General features: G+C 43.6%; 1 protein-coding gene across 3 annotated transcripts; it reads left to right on the forward strand.

The window, feature by feature from the left end:
- Positions 1-53: 53 nt before the first annotated feature.
- Positions 54-12,728, forward strand: LOC149274154 (F-box/LRR-repeat protein 20-like). 3 transcript variants are annotated; one of them, XM_089505743.1, is made up of 15 exons: positions 54-95; positions 7,282-7,343; positions 7,564-7,618; positions 7,727-7,801; positions 7,927-8,021; positions 8,998-9,066; positions 9,313-9,408; positions 9,756-9,882; positions 10,136-10,210; positions 10,362-10,492; positions 11,391-11,451; positions 11,536-11,580; positions 11,686-11,742; positions 12,041-12,253; positions 12,621-12,728. In XM_089505743.1, exons 1-15 carry the CDS (start codon positions 54-56, stop codon positions 12,726-12,728), a joined length of 1,311 nt encoding a protein of 436 aa, XP_089361869.1. The 3 variants fall into 3 exon arrangements, with proteins under 3 accessions (XP_089361869.1, XP_089361870.1, XP_089361868.1); XM_089505744.1 differs by lacking the exon at positions 9,313-9,408; XM_089505742.1 differs by lacking the exon at positions 54-95 and having other exon boundaries at positions 11,686-11,790; positions 12,011-12,253.
- Positions 12,729-13,500: the final 772 nt, after the last annotated feature.

Raw genomic sequence — 13,500 nt, forward strand, 5'->3', positions numbered from 1 at the left:
ACAAAGGGGGATTTGGACCCCCAAGACACTCGGTGACGCCCGCAGCCGCCCCGATGAGGAGAGAGATGAACGGGGTGACCAAGAGCCGGTTTGAGGTGTGACACCGAGCTGTCTGGTTAGATGGGCCTGTGTGTGACGCGGGGAGGGGGTCGAGTTGTGAGCCCCCCCATGTAGTACGTGAGCGGGGGAGCTGGCGGAGACACCGAGCTGATTGTGAGGTCGGGAGGGGAGTCTGCAATGGAGGATGGCACTGAACAGAGAGTCTGGTCTGGCTCATATACCGAACGGACTCTGATAGGCTGGTAGATACGTGGAACAGGTTCCCAGCAGAGGTGGTAGATGTTAACACACTAAGTGAATTTAAACATACATGGGGCAGGCATAAGTGTAACCTCCTAGGGGGCAGACTAGGAGGGCTGATGGTTGTCTGCCATTGGATTAGGGTGTGAAAATTGTGTTACTCTGTGATGTTGTGCGGGGTTTCTGTCAGTCATGGAGGGGGGGGCGTTGTGTGCTAAAAGCTGTTATATAGAGGCAGAATGGGGTTGTTACACGGGGGGTTGTTTCGCTGTCGTTGACACGCCACGAGGGGCTGTACGTGACGCGGGTGTATTTGGAGGCACTTTATAGCGAGGGTGGACCCGCCTGGCGCCCTGCTATTAAACGTTGGGTGGATTTGTGACATCACGATTACCGTCTGGGCTCAGGAAGAGCCGGTGTGACAGAGCGCTGACGCAGCTCACCGTTTAGCGAATAAGATCCGGTGTGATGTGTCGGAAATAACACGTTATTAAAATCTAAGTGCAGCAGTCACCCGGTAACCGGAGTCCCGCCGAGGATGAAACGTCCGTCCATGCGCGGCTGTCTGTCTTCTGCGCCTCTTTAAAAGCCGCCTGGCACAGGGGCTCTACGGGATCCGTGTATAAAGCGGGTTTAGGGGCAAAAAGAGGTGCTCGTCGTCGAAACCGATCTGCATGAACCTGCCCAGAATCCCCGGCACTGTAGGATCTCAGTCTTGCCTGGTGGATGGAAGTTCTTTTCCGCCAATCCTTCTTTATGTCCTCGATCCGAGTGCCAAAGCCCTGTATGGAGGAGCGGATCCCGGCCGGGCGCGTGGAGGGGTAAGATCTGAGTTATCATAGTGAAGATGTTTGATAGCCGGCGTGCAGGAGTACGCAGATCTACAGGTGGTCTTGTAGATGGCAGATCTGGCTGTTGTGGTTTTTGAGGGTAGGTGGGCTTCATAAATACCCCTAGGTGACAGATCACAGGAACGCCGCTCCGCGCTTTGCTTGGCTTGTGCTGCGAGCAGACAGGTAATTAACTCGCGTCGTAAATACCTTTGTCTGAAATCATCCAGACGGTATGAATGTCGTTATAAGGAACTGTGCGACTCTCGTGCCCTCGGCCGGCATGACAGCCAGCTGAAAAATACCAGGTAGGACCTAGAGAAAGGAGAGCTAGCTCCTCAGTCAAGCTTTCGATCCCAACATGGTTTGCTTATTAATATACGTGGACTTAATATCACGAGCGATAGATGAGTACAGCTGGCAGGGCTCTTTACCCGCTGTGATGGCGCTATAAATATGTGGTATGCCAGGCTTGGTGCTGCTTCATACAGCGATCGCGCCGGGTAACATAGTTTTCATATCTCAATAAGGAGGACAGTCATGGGAGATGGAGAAGAAGCCCTGATAGTGAGGTTTTGAGCCAGATATCATCTTGATGATTAGCATTTGCAACCAGGACGTAGCCTCCCACTCCCAGGACCATTGGACGATCGAGGAAGGTTGGTCAGGAGTCTGATCGGTCTTTAATTTACAGTAAACGCTCCTTAAGGTTTGAATGATATATAATCAAAGATCTGTCTGAAGCTAGGTTTGTTGGGGAGCCCCACAGACGCTGGTTACTAAGGTAATGGGTCATTTGTATGCTTCTTTGTTTTTGGGAGACTTTAGTATTGGGGTTGGTAGAGTTTGGGTGCCCATTGACGTCTACTTCAAAGTATATTGTCCATCAAGAAGAAGTCCGAGGCAAACTGGAACAAAGGAAAGCGAGAGAGATGGGGCAGACACGCATGGCGCTGTAATAAAGAAGTACTTCCATCAATCTAATACACGGATAATGAGAAGCTAAGTGATGTTTATGACTTCATATGGAGCTACAAACCGTATGCACCCTTTAAATACTGGATTTCTACACAAAGGCTACTGGGAGTTGTACCGGAGCTGTGTAACGCATGATAACTCCCGAGTCCAACGATACAAGGAAACCAAATGTGCTTCTCCTTTTTGAGAAGCCACCGTATATAATCTACGCGGGGACAGGAGACTTTCCAGATGCCAAAACCTTAGTAAACTTGGCTGTCAATGAGACGGTGTGAGAGTGATCTGTGTGATTAAGTTTAGGCAGTGGTGTTTTCTGACCATCAGTCCTGTTGTATGTTGTAAGATGTCACATTTAGAAAACTCCAGCTGATTCTTTTGCTTGCATAAGAAAGAGAATGGTTTTTCTTGGGGAAAAGAGGAATAACAGCTTTTGGGTTGAAGGTTTGCTGTCTATACAATGGAGAGGACAGAACAATCTGTTAGAACTAAACTGCAAGATGTCTTCTTCTACAGAAGCTGTCTACCTTGTTATTCCACTTTCATGACCAATGTGATTCCGTGTGTTTCAACGTCAGACGTCTTCACTGCATGAAGGGGAAAATAAATAAACTATATGGCCGGAAGATTGTGGACACCGCGTCCGGCTTGCTGATCTGGCTGTTTTAGCCACGTCCATTGGTGACAAACGCAAAATCCAGACCGTGGCGGTAGAATGGCCGTACTACAGAGCTCAATAAAGTTTGTGTGGCGTTGTCCTAGTTTGCCACCTTTCCAACAAGTCTGTGTCACGTTTCTGCTCTTCTAGAGCCGCGGTGGTTGGTCGTTAGTAGTGTTACTGTAAATTGGAAACGTCTAGGAGTAACGACGGCACAGAGAAGACTGCTGAGTGCTAAAGAGTATGGCACAAGAACTGTTCTTCAGGAGATCTGTGAGAGAGATTTTCAAGGCTCAGCAGCTTCAAACAACCTTAACAGAAGGCCGGAAAAGTTTTTAAAGTTTGCCGCCATGGAATTGTGTTCTGCGGAGTCCAACAAACAGTTCTGGGGTTGATGAATGCCCCGTGTTTGCAGCTTCCCTGACTACATAGTAAAGCTATAGAGTTTGGAGGACTATAAGTGGTCTTGGGCTGTTCTTCATGATTTGGCCCAGGACCTTTAGCTCTATTGAGTGGACAACTTACTGTTACGCCATACATTGCCATTTTATGACTGTGTGGCAGCAGTTTGGGGATGGTTCTTGTCTGGTACAGAATGGGCAATGGTTCTGTGCTCAAAACAAGGTCCATACAGAAATGTGTATATATCGAGATAGATGTGAAAATATCTGACTGGTCTGCATAGAACCCTGACCTCAACCTCCTCTAACGCCAGATGAACTGGAATGCTGACTTCGAGCCAAGCCTAATCACCCAACATCGTTGTCCGACCTCGCTAATGCTCTTGTGGCTGAATGGAAGCAAATCCCCTCAGCAATTCAACACATAATGGGAAGCTGTCCCAGAATAATGGAGGCTGTTATGGCAGCAAAGAGGCGACCAACTCCAAATGAATGCTGCTGCTGATTTTGGAATGATACGTTCGATGAGCAGATGTCCACCTGTTTTTGGCCATGAAGTGCAATCTTAGTAAATTCTGTATGTTGTTTCTACGTATATTATAATTTGTCATACACAGGTGACCGTTTTTATGATATTCCATGACGCGCTATCTCATGGGGGGGGGGGCGATTTGATGGAAACGTTTTTAGACGTTAAAATATAAAGATAATGAGAAGAGAAATAGAACAAGAGATTGTGATTGCAAGGTGAAATATATTAAAGGTTAATGTGTAGGATGGAAAATGTACATGGAATAATTGAGATTAATGGTATGTTTAGTATGCTGAGTATTCGGCATTTGGGTTTTTACTACTGTCCTATACATGCTTTTTTTTTTTTTTTTTTTTAACTATTAAAATAAAATAATGAAAATCCATCTTGGACACAGTATCTATATGGTCCACCTCAATACCTGGTAAAACTCTCCAGGTAAAGCCTTGCTTCTCTGTGTCAGCTTCTCCTGGAGGTGGTGTTTGGTCAGGCCTGTTCCCCACTCACTAAAGAAATGGGTATAACTTGTAAAACTATTTCACAAAAAAAGTGGGGTTTTTGTAGTTCTTCTTTTTTATTATCGCCTGCTGAAATATTCGTCTAGCTCTCCTACTCATATAAAGTAGTAATAACAGTGGCTGGTAGCCCACACTCCATATGGGAACAGAAGCCCTCATCACCCCCCTCAGCTTATCCCACTTACTAGGGCAAGTATGTGGCTGGTTGTGGAGATCCATCCGAAATGTAGTCGGTAGTTACTGGTGGCTTGGATTTGGCTGCTCGGCAGTCTTACCGTTTTGGTCCCTGCAGTAATTAGGATCTCACCCCAGGACTACATGATATAAACAACAAGGTGATCCTCATTTCTGTCTTCTTTCGGTGCCAGCTGTCCAGATTTAGTTGCAGTAGTCTCTAAACTGTGCCTGTGGCCTGCTATGCCCAACAGTTTTAAGCCGGTCTGGAGTCGCTGCCGATTATATATGTGCCGTTCCTCAACAAAAAACTAAGGGTCACTGGGATGTCCCTGTCAACTTCAGCCTCTACTCAACAGGAATAGATGTTCAAACATGAGGTCCTACAGAGCTTCTCCGTTCTGCATATCTGCGCTAATTATGATTTGCTCGCTTCTACCCTCTCGCTCCTTCTATCCCCCTCATCAAGACTTTAGTCCTCTGCACACTATTGAATACTCCGTTTCTTCTCCCCATGTCTACAGATTGTGGTCTGTGACATCTAAAGAAAGAACCGAGTGTTAGACATAATATCTCTACATATTTCTTTTGAACCACAAGCTTCTAGATACTCATCAGGCTCTATTCATTAAAGGAAGAGTTGTGTTTCAGCCCTTTGACTTCCTCATACATTATGAAGGCCCAACCCTGTCTGGCCATGTATAATGTATAGCTAAAGCCGTAAGGATTTGTTGAGTCTAATTTTTTGTATTTTACGAGGCCAAAATCGCAATCAAACCCTTCAAAAAAAATCTCTTCGTATGAGTTCAATTTCTACCCTTAATTCTATGACTCCAGCCTGCCTCATAATAACTAAATTGTCTGTTACTATACAAGATTATGAGGCAGTTTGCTCATTGACAGCGGGGTAAAAACATAAATATCAGGGTAAATAATTGCCTCTTTTAATATGGCTTTAGGAGGGTTCCACCTCACGTGGATAAGGCTCTCCTTCAACCTCTGAGGGTCTTATGCCAAAAGTTGCTCTAAGCAGCTGCCTATTCTACTGTCACTTTCCAGCCATGGTGTCCTCTATAACGTAACGCTCAATCAACGAAGAGTTCTTGAAGGTTATCCGTTTCTTATGCATTAAGAAGGACCAGCTCAGACCTTCTTGCAGAAAGGTTAGCCCCCCATAATGCCTATGTTGAGACCCTGAATACTTAGCTGTCCCTTACAATCTCCCGTCTGTTATATCTCCTGCCGCTTTCCCTCTCAACTGCTCTCCTCGCCTTGAACGTGGAAATAAATAGTTTGAATATAATTTTCTTTAGAGCGTTGGTGACCTCGCTGTGTAGTTGGCTTTGTTTTGTCTTAAGATCACGACCTTTGCCGAGGTTCTCTTCTGTTATACCGGCTGGGATTGATAAAACACAACGCTTATTTTGAGAGACGGGCAAAGAAAGTCGCAGAGTCAGCTGGTTTTGTGCTCGGTTTGTAGCATGAGTCCAAGCATGAGGAGGCCAGATACAAAATGAAGAGGATTGTTTGTTCTTGTAGTCCCCTCTGTGGCACACGGTGACAGCGGCCCTTAGAGCAGCCAAGATCGAGGAGCGTTCCCAACTTCCCATTCGGAGACCAAACTCTCTACTAAAACAGGACGCTCTCACTCTGTCACCAATGAATCCTTTTATACCGCTGTCATCAAAGTCAAAATTAAATAAAAAATTAGGCTTTTTATGTGATGCGTTATTTTCCGTTGTTCTTTCAGTTTTGTTCTTCGGGGGGTTTTTTTGTCATCTAAATTATGACTATTCCTGAAATATTTTCATTGGCCAATCCGCTTTGATCCAATTCCTGGCTCATTATGGAGTGGTGGGTAGATGGCTCCCCCAAGATTACAACCATTCGGCCCGTCTAGTCTGCCTGTTTTTGCTGATGTCACTTGGCCGTTTGCAATATCCTTCTTGTCATTGAATGAACTATTTTGTTGAAAATCACTCTTTAAATACTATATCAAGAAACACATAATTGTTATCATGCAAAAGTTTATCGGTCATATCAGCCACGCACTTATTATCGCTTGTTTTCAGCGCACCAAATAGAGCGTACAACCCGTGTTGTTCTTGTATTCACCTTTATACGGTTATACGAGGCATAGGCGGTGTTACCGTGGTCAGATTCCGGAACATTAGTGTGTATTCGCGGGTGTACACGATGCATTCTTAACTTGCACCGTTCCGTTAGCTGTTACGGTTAGAAGACCACTTCAAAAGTTGAACCGGAATAACTTTTTTTCATTATATATATATATATATTTATTTATTTTTTTATTATTATAGAATGTTTTTTTAGAAATGTTTGTCACCGTGACAATCCGGTGTAGATACTGCTACAAATGGCCGGCTTACCCAGGCCTATAGTTAATGAGTAATAAGCTGCCCCGCGGAGGGGTACATCGCAGGGTTATTAAAGGGCAACTCTTGCCACCACCGCTTCTGGCATAATGAAGTTAATATATTAAAGGGCGCCGGGCTTATGTGTTTGGTTTTTGTCGATCATTGTTCTATGGAAATATATTTCTTAGGGAAATTGAGATCTTTAGCAAAATCTGACATTAGCATGTCTAGTCCGTTTCCTGTCCTGATGTTGTTTCCATTCTCGTAACCCCACCCTTGAATGGGGAGGAATAATAATGCAGCCTGAGAACCAGAAGCACCCATGGCTGCTCCCATGGTTTATACACCCAGCATGGGGTTTAACGCACAGTTGTATTTGGTGTGTATGGTTTATGAACGGTGAGAAACGTATTACTGGATGTTGTCCTGTTAATGGTCAGACAAGGGATTGTGTGCTGAGATTGTTACTGATTACTTTTTCATTCTCTCTTTCTCTCCCTTTTTATTTTTTATAGATGTTCTCAAACAACGATGAGGCTCTGATCAATAAAAAGCTTCCCAAGGAGCTTTTACTTCGGTGAGTAGAAAACACGTAGCCCGATCGCAAGAGGTGCCATCATTCCACCGAATGGTGACTTAAGAAGAAGGCTTTGTAGAATATGAAGCCTCCTAAAGTCCGTGGTGATATTGAGTCCGGTTATACGATTATTGGGACATTAGCATAGTCTTGGCCTGGTGGCCGTTCATAAATCAAGGGTTGGGTTCTTATCCAAGTAACCTCTATTCTTCCCTCACAGGATCTTCTCCTTCCTGGACGTGGTGACCTTGTGCCGATGTGCTCAGGTGTCAAGGGTACGTGAAGAGGATGATGGGTTTGGAGGACGAATGCGTAGCGAACATGCGGTGTACCTGATGCCTTTGGGCAGCGTGTCACTGATTTCCCTTCTCTCTGGTTTTTAGGCCTGGAACGTCCTTGCTCTTGATGGTAGCAACTGGCAGAGAATTGATTTATTTGATTTTCAGAGAGACATTGAGGTACCAAGCGTACAAAAAGCTTCACTTCTCGCTCTCCTGAATCTCAGACTCCTCCATTGCTTTTCCCCTTTGTGTCTTGGGCGCCATTCTATTTTCTGTCTTTAATCTCCTTTTTAATATTTCAGGGCCGTGTAGTTGAAAATATCTCCAAGCGCTGTGGGGGTTTTCTACGTAAACTCAGCTTGCGAGGATGCATCGGTGTTGGGGATAATGCTCTCAGGTACAAAACACATCCTTTGGCTTCCTCCCACCTTCTCTTTTCATTGCCCTTCCGTGTTCCTGATTTACAAAGTTTACAGAAAGTTAATTATTTTGTAGAAAACCTAGGTAGAGATTTCATATGATGCCAATGAATGTAGGCAAGAAAAGAAACATCCCATGTGTGATATGTGTTACAATCTATCTACTAACTGCTACTGTATGACCTTTACAAGATACCACTGGATGGCCAAGCTTCTGACCTGAAAGACGTAGACTGCAAGCATCGTATTAAGTTCAGGTTGCTGTAGAGCGCGTTGTCTTCTGAAACTCAACCAAAGAGTAATAACCGATTGATGTTGAGTTGAAAGGCGTATCTACTTTATGAAGTAGCTGAGGAACGTGGCTGAGCACCGCTCTTGTAAAGCGCATGTATGAAGGGCCTGGTCTCAGAAACCTTTTTTCTGAGTTCAGAGCCACCAAAAGCAGTCTTGATTTCCATGAGCTCAGATGGAGGGGTCAGCAATGCCATGAAAACCAGAGGAAAGACCACTGGAGATGTAAATGCCTTTTTGTGTGACTTGATTGCCGATAAAAAACATACCACTGTATGTTTGACAAGGCAGGAACACGTATGTTCCTGCCTTGCATGGAGGCTTTTTAGAAGACACTGCTCAATGTAACGGAAAACATGCTTTTTTTTTTTTCTGCACGGTTTGGGAACGTGAGCAAATGGAAGGGAAACACAGAAGATCGGTTTGTCAGAGGGGAGCGAAAAGGATCTGGGGCTCTTTGCGTCCCGGGGTGGGGGTGCTACCGATCTCTAACGTGTCTACGGGGAAAAACAGGATATGCAGGATATGCAATAATGTGCTGACAGTCATAGGACTAATATTTTGCTTCTTCTTCCTGTTTATTTTCCCAATTCTCACCACCCATCGTGACTGTTTTATTCAGATTATAAATCTATTCCTCTTTTTGTTTCCTTTTTATAACAGAACCTTTGCTCAGAACTGCCGTAACATAGAGGTTTTAAATTTGAACGGTTGCACCAAGATCACAGATACGTAAGTATCTTCTCTAAAGCATTTGAAGAGAAACGCATGAACTCTCTATCCGTATTCAATATTATATAATAATTACTAGACTTGGGCTTCGTCTTCTGGGGGGGGGGGTGATCTTCGTATTCCATGTACATTCTTCTTCGTGTTCGTTTTTCATGTTCGCCCGAATACGGATGCACGAGTCTAGCAATTACCGTGTTGTGATGATGAATGATTTAATGAAAACCTGATTTTGCTTCTTTTCTGCAGAACCTCTTCAAGCCTCAGTAAATTTTGCTGTAAACTGCGGCATCTGGACCTGGCGTCCTGCACGTCTATCACTAACCTTTCCCTTAAGGCGCTTAGGTGAGGGGAACTCCAAGCAGGACCTTGGGGTACTTATGGGGATTGGCATAACCAGGAAAAGTGGTTGTAGAACCTCAGCAAAACAGACTGAATAGACATGACTGCCGAAGGACCTTAGCCTTGCATACATTTGTATGTTATTATTATTTATAATAATTATTATTTATTATTATTATTCATCCTTTATATAGTGTCAACCATGTATGCAGCACTTCATACAATACATATATTCAAATGATATGACAAAACTAGAATTGACAGACCATGTATGTAAAGAGGGCCCTGCTCACAAGTTTACAATCCAGAGGGATTTATTGTAGATATCATCACTAGTTTCCATTTCATAGTGAGGGTTGCCCTCTCCTGGAACAGCTGAACATCTCGTGGTGTGATCAGATCAGCAAAGATGGGATCCAAGCTTTGGTTAAAGGATGTGGAGGGCTTCGATCCCTGTCCCTCAAGGGTTGCACTCAGGTAATACATCGCCTCCCCTTTATATATGCTAAAATAAAGACTATACACATATTATTTATTATTATATATAGATTATATGTTGTGTATGTATATATAATATAAGTATATAATGTATCGTACTTGTCGCTATACAATAGGCCCTTTTAATCAGTCTTATCTGTTGGGTAATTTGTTAGATGCGGTGCTGAATATGTTTACCTACTTTCTGTTTTTTTTTGCTGTGGAATCAAACAGTATATATATTTTTAAACAGCTGGAAGATGAAGCTCTCAAATATATTGGGTCTCACTGTCCGGAGCTCATCACATTAAATTTACAGGCGTGTTCAGTAAGTTCCCACTGTTTTATGGCAAGTATATATAAATACATTTTGACACTTTCTAATACTTGATATATACAGACACGTGTGAGAGGTCCCAGCCCTGGCGGGTACATATTCTTCTCTTGTCCCAGCTGTTACTGCCTCTTGTTTTAAGCAGCAAATCACTGACGATGGGCTCATCACGATTTGCCGCGGATGCCACAAGCTCCAGTCTCTCTGCGCTTCCGGATGCTCCAACATCACAGACTCCATTCTTAATGCACTGGGACAGAACTGCCCCCGTCTCAGGTAACGGGCTCGGTACCCCGCATAGTGAAGAATAGTTACTGAACTCGGGGAAGATGCTTGTATATAATACATATTAATCTGATCTAGTGTAAGTAACGGATTTCATGCCAATACCCGCATAGTAGTGTCCTTGGTCATTTTCTGGATCTACTAACAGCAGAAAACCGTGCTTTCCAACAGCTGGTAACAGGAAAGAGCCCACGATTGCTTCATTTATGGTAGAAGGCTGCTTGGGGTCAAGGCTTTACTTGACTTTTCACCTGAAATGCCCAACAGTGTAAGCAGTGAGAAATGATGACTCTTCCTTTCATTCAGTGGCTGATTTATTGGTTGTTTGGGTTATCCTAGACAGAATTTACTAATGGTGACAAACGAAACCCTTTGGATACTTATGAGGAAGCCAAGGACTACAGACGTTATAGCCTTAAAGGGACAGTCTTGTCCCCCATTTTTTTTTTTGCACATATTTTAGTACATTTTACTGAATGCAAATCAGCGCAAGCATTATTAAATTATTGGAACTAAAAATCAGACTTAATGAATAATGCTGCTCCTCCATCTGGCTATCTCTGCCATAAGACACGCTTTGTAGCACTCCTGTATTAAGTCAATGGCAGGTGACTGATAGGGGTTGCGGGAATGAATTACATGTATGTTCTATCATCAGTGTTCTGTTAGCATATGTGCTGCTGCCGCTCCCATTAAGTAGAATAAAACAACCATTGACCGTTGGACTCTATTGCCAGTACCCATGGGATCCACGGCTAAGCAATTCATGCCGCAGTTTGCATGCGGTGTAACAGGGTACATTGCACAAATGATTATGTGCGTGATCATTTACATAGGGCTTGGATTGTAAGGCTTTCATTTAAAATAAAAACGTCTTCATCTTAAACAGAATACTTGAAGTGGCAAGATGCTCACAACTGACAGATCTGGGTTTCACCACCTTAGCCAAAGTAAGGATTTTTTTCCCTCTTTTAGTCTGTATCCCTATCTGTCTCTATCTCCACTCCAGCTTTTAACTCTCCTCTTTCCTGCAGAATTGCCATGAGCTGGAGAAGATGGATCTGGAGGAGTGCGTCCAGGTGAGGCATTCTGTGCTTGGATTAATCCATTGAACGTTTTCGCTAGTGTTGGGTGTGGGTTCCAAGTTGTCTCTCCTTGTAACATGTTAACATGTTTTGTGTTAGATCACAGACAGCACTCTTATCCAGCTCTCCATACACTGTCCGAGACTGCAGGTTTTGGTAAGTATCGAATATTGGGGTGTAAGAGGAGGCGTTAGAAGAATTGCAGTGGTACACAAGACTAGATGCTGTGTCTGTATGGGATTTTATGGCGGATGAGGACACTTCTGATACCTGGGAGGGCATTGATTATTAGTCAAACGTTGGATGTCTCATAGTTACTACCAGGAAATGGGTTAACCAGTAGTGACGTGTCCTGTGCTCGGAAGATAAGTACAGATACTTAGTAAATAGCTTCATGACTATATTGGCGGAAATGCCTGAAAAGCCGTCTGTAACCAAGCTTTTCGCTCTGCAGAGTCTGTCGCACTGTGAGTTAATCACAGATGACGGGATACGCCATCTTGGAAACGGGGCATGTGCTCACGACCGACTGGAGGTAATCGAGCTGGACAATTGTCCTTTAATTACCGACGCGTCCCTGGAGCACCTCAAGAGCTGCCAGAGTCTGGAGCGAATCGAGCTGTACGATTGTCAACAGATTACGCGAGCCGGCATCAAAAGGCTACGGGTGAGGAGAAAATAGCGTTGTCCTTTTGTGGACATGTTGCTGCGTTGTAATTTATAAATTCAGTTAAACTATCTATATTGTGTGGTTTTTTTTGGTTTTTTTTGCTTGCCAAAAAAAGTAGTTTTGGAGATATTTTTAAAGGTTCACCTTGTAGAAGCTGACATCTCTGGCTGCTGTTTCCCGTTTAGCCTAATGTTTAATACATTTATAAATTGCTTGTTTTAATTGCCAAACACTATTATATTGGTTTATTTATTATATAGAACAGTGAAATATGTGGGATTTGAGAAATGCGACAGATCCACTTTGAATCTACTATGATCTTAACTGCTTTTTTTTTTTACCATTGCTTCCGTTTCTCTTCCAGACACATCTACCAAATATTAAAGTCCATGCCTACTTTGCGCCGGTCACTCCACCTCCCTCGGTGGGAGGCAGCCGGCAACGTTTCTGTAGATGTTGTGCCATTCTATGAGAAAAGAGACTTCTTGGCCACCTTCTTCTCCCTTCCTGTGTGGGATTCCAGATGGACTCTTTATGACAGAACGCACAATGCGACTAGGGTGGTGGGGAAAGGGAGTGGAGAATGCCCTCTCTTCAAGTGCTCTCCTACACTTAAAATGTGGTGGTGTATGTGAGCCTTCAATATTTTTTTTTAATTTTTTTTTTAATTATTATTTAAAAAAAAAAAAAAAAAAAGACTGTTGGAAAGTGACTTGGACAGCTGGGGGGATCCTATAGCACTCCAGAAGTTAATCAGTCTTTAAAGCAGAGGATCAGCTGCTAAGAAGAGGAGGGAGAAGTCATCACATTTGGGTCCCTGCTCCTTTTTTCGCCCCCTACCTACCACCATCTCCCCATAGCCTGTTTAAATGAGATGTACTTACATTGAAGAGGCACTCGTGTTTTGTCGTACTTTGGAAGAGAGGGTGGTCATCTTACGATCTCTGAGCTTCTCACAATTGATTTAGGGAAGAGACACGGGACGCTTTTATCCTTTGCGATTGTTCGACGGCAGAGGGGTATTTGTGTACGGACTCAGGAAATCAAATTCCGCTGTACTCAATGGACCTTTTTGATGTCCTCCACCCACCGTATCCCATCTCCTTACAACAAAGGGATGGTACGTTTCCTTACTGTCTCCAGATCCTCATAACGCATTCCCCACAAATATAAAAAGAAAAAAAAAAAGCAAGCAAAGAAAACCACAAAAAAAAATCTATTATATAAATGTATAAATATATATA

The sequence above is a fragment of the Sceloporus occidentalis genome, unplaced genomic scaffold (genome assembly GCF_023333645.1).
Source record: "Sceloporus occidentalis isolate IW3139 unplaced genomic scaffold, rSceOcc1.0.p SCAF_345, whole genome shotgun sequence".
Lineage (NCBI taxonomy): Eukaryota > Metazoa > Chordata > Lepidosauria > Squamata > Phrynosomatidae > Sceloporus > Sceloporus occidentalis.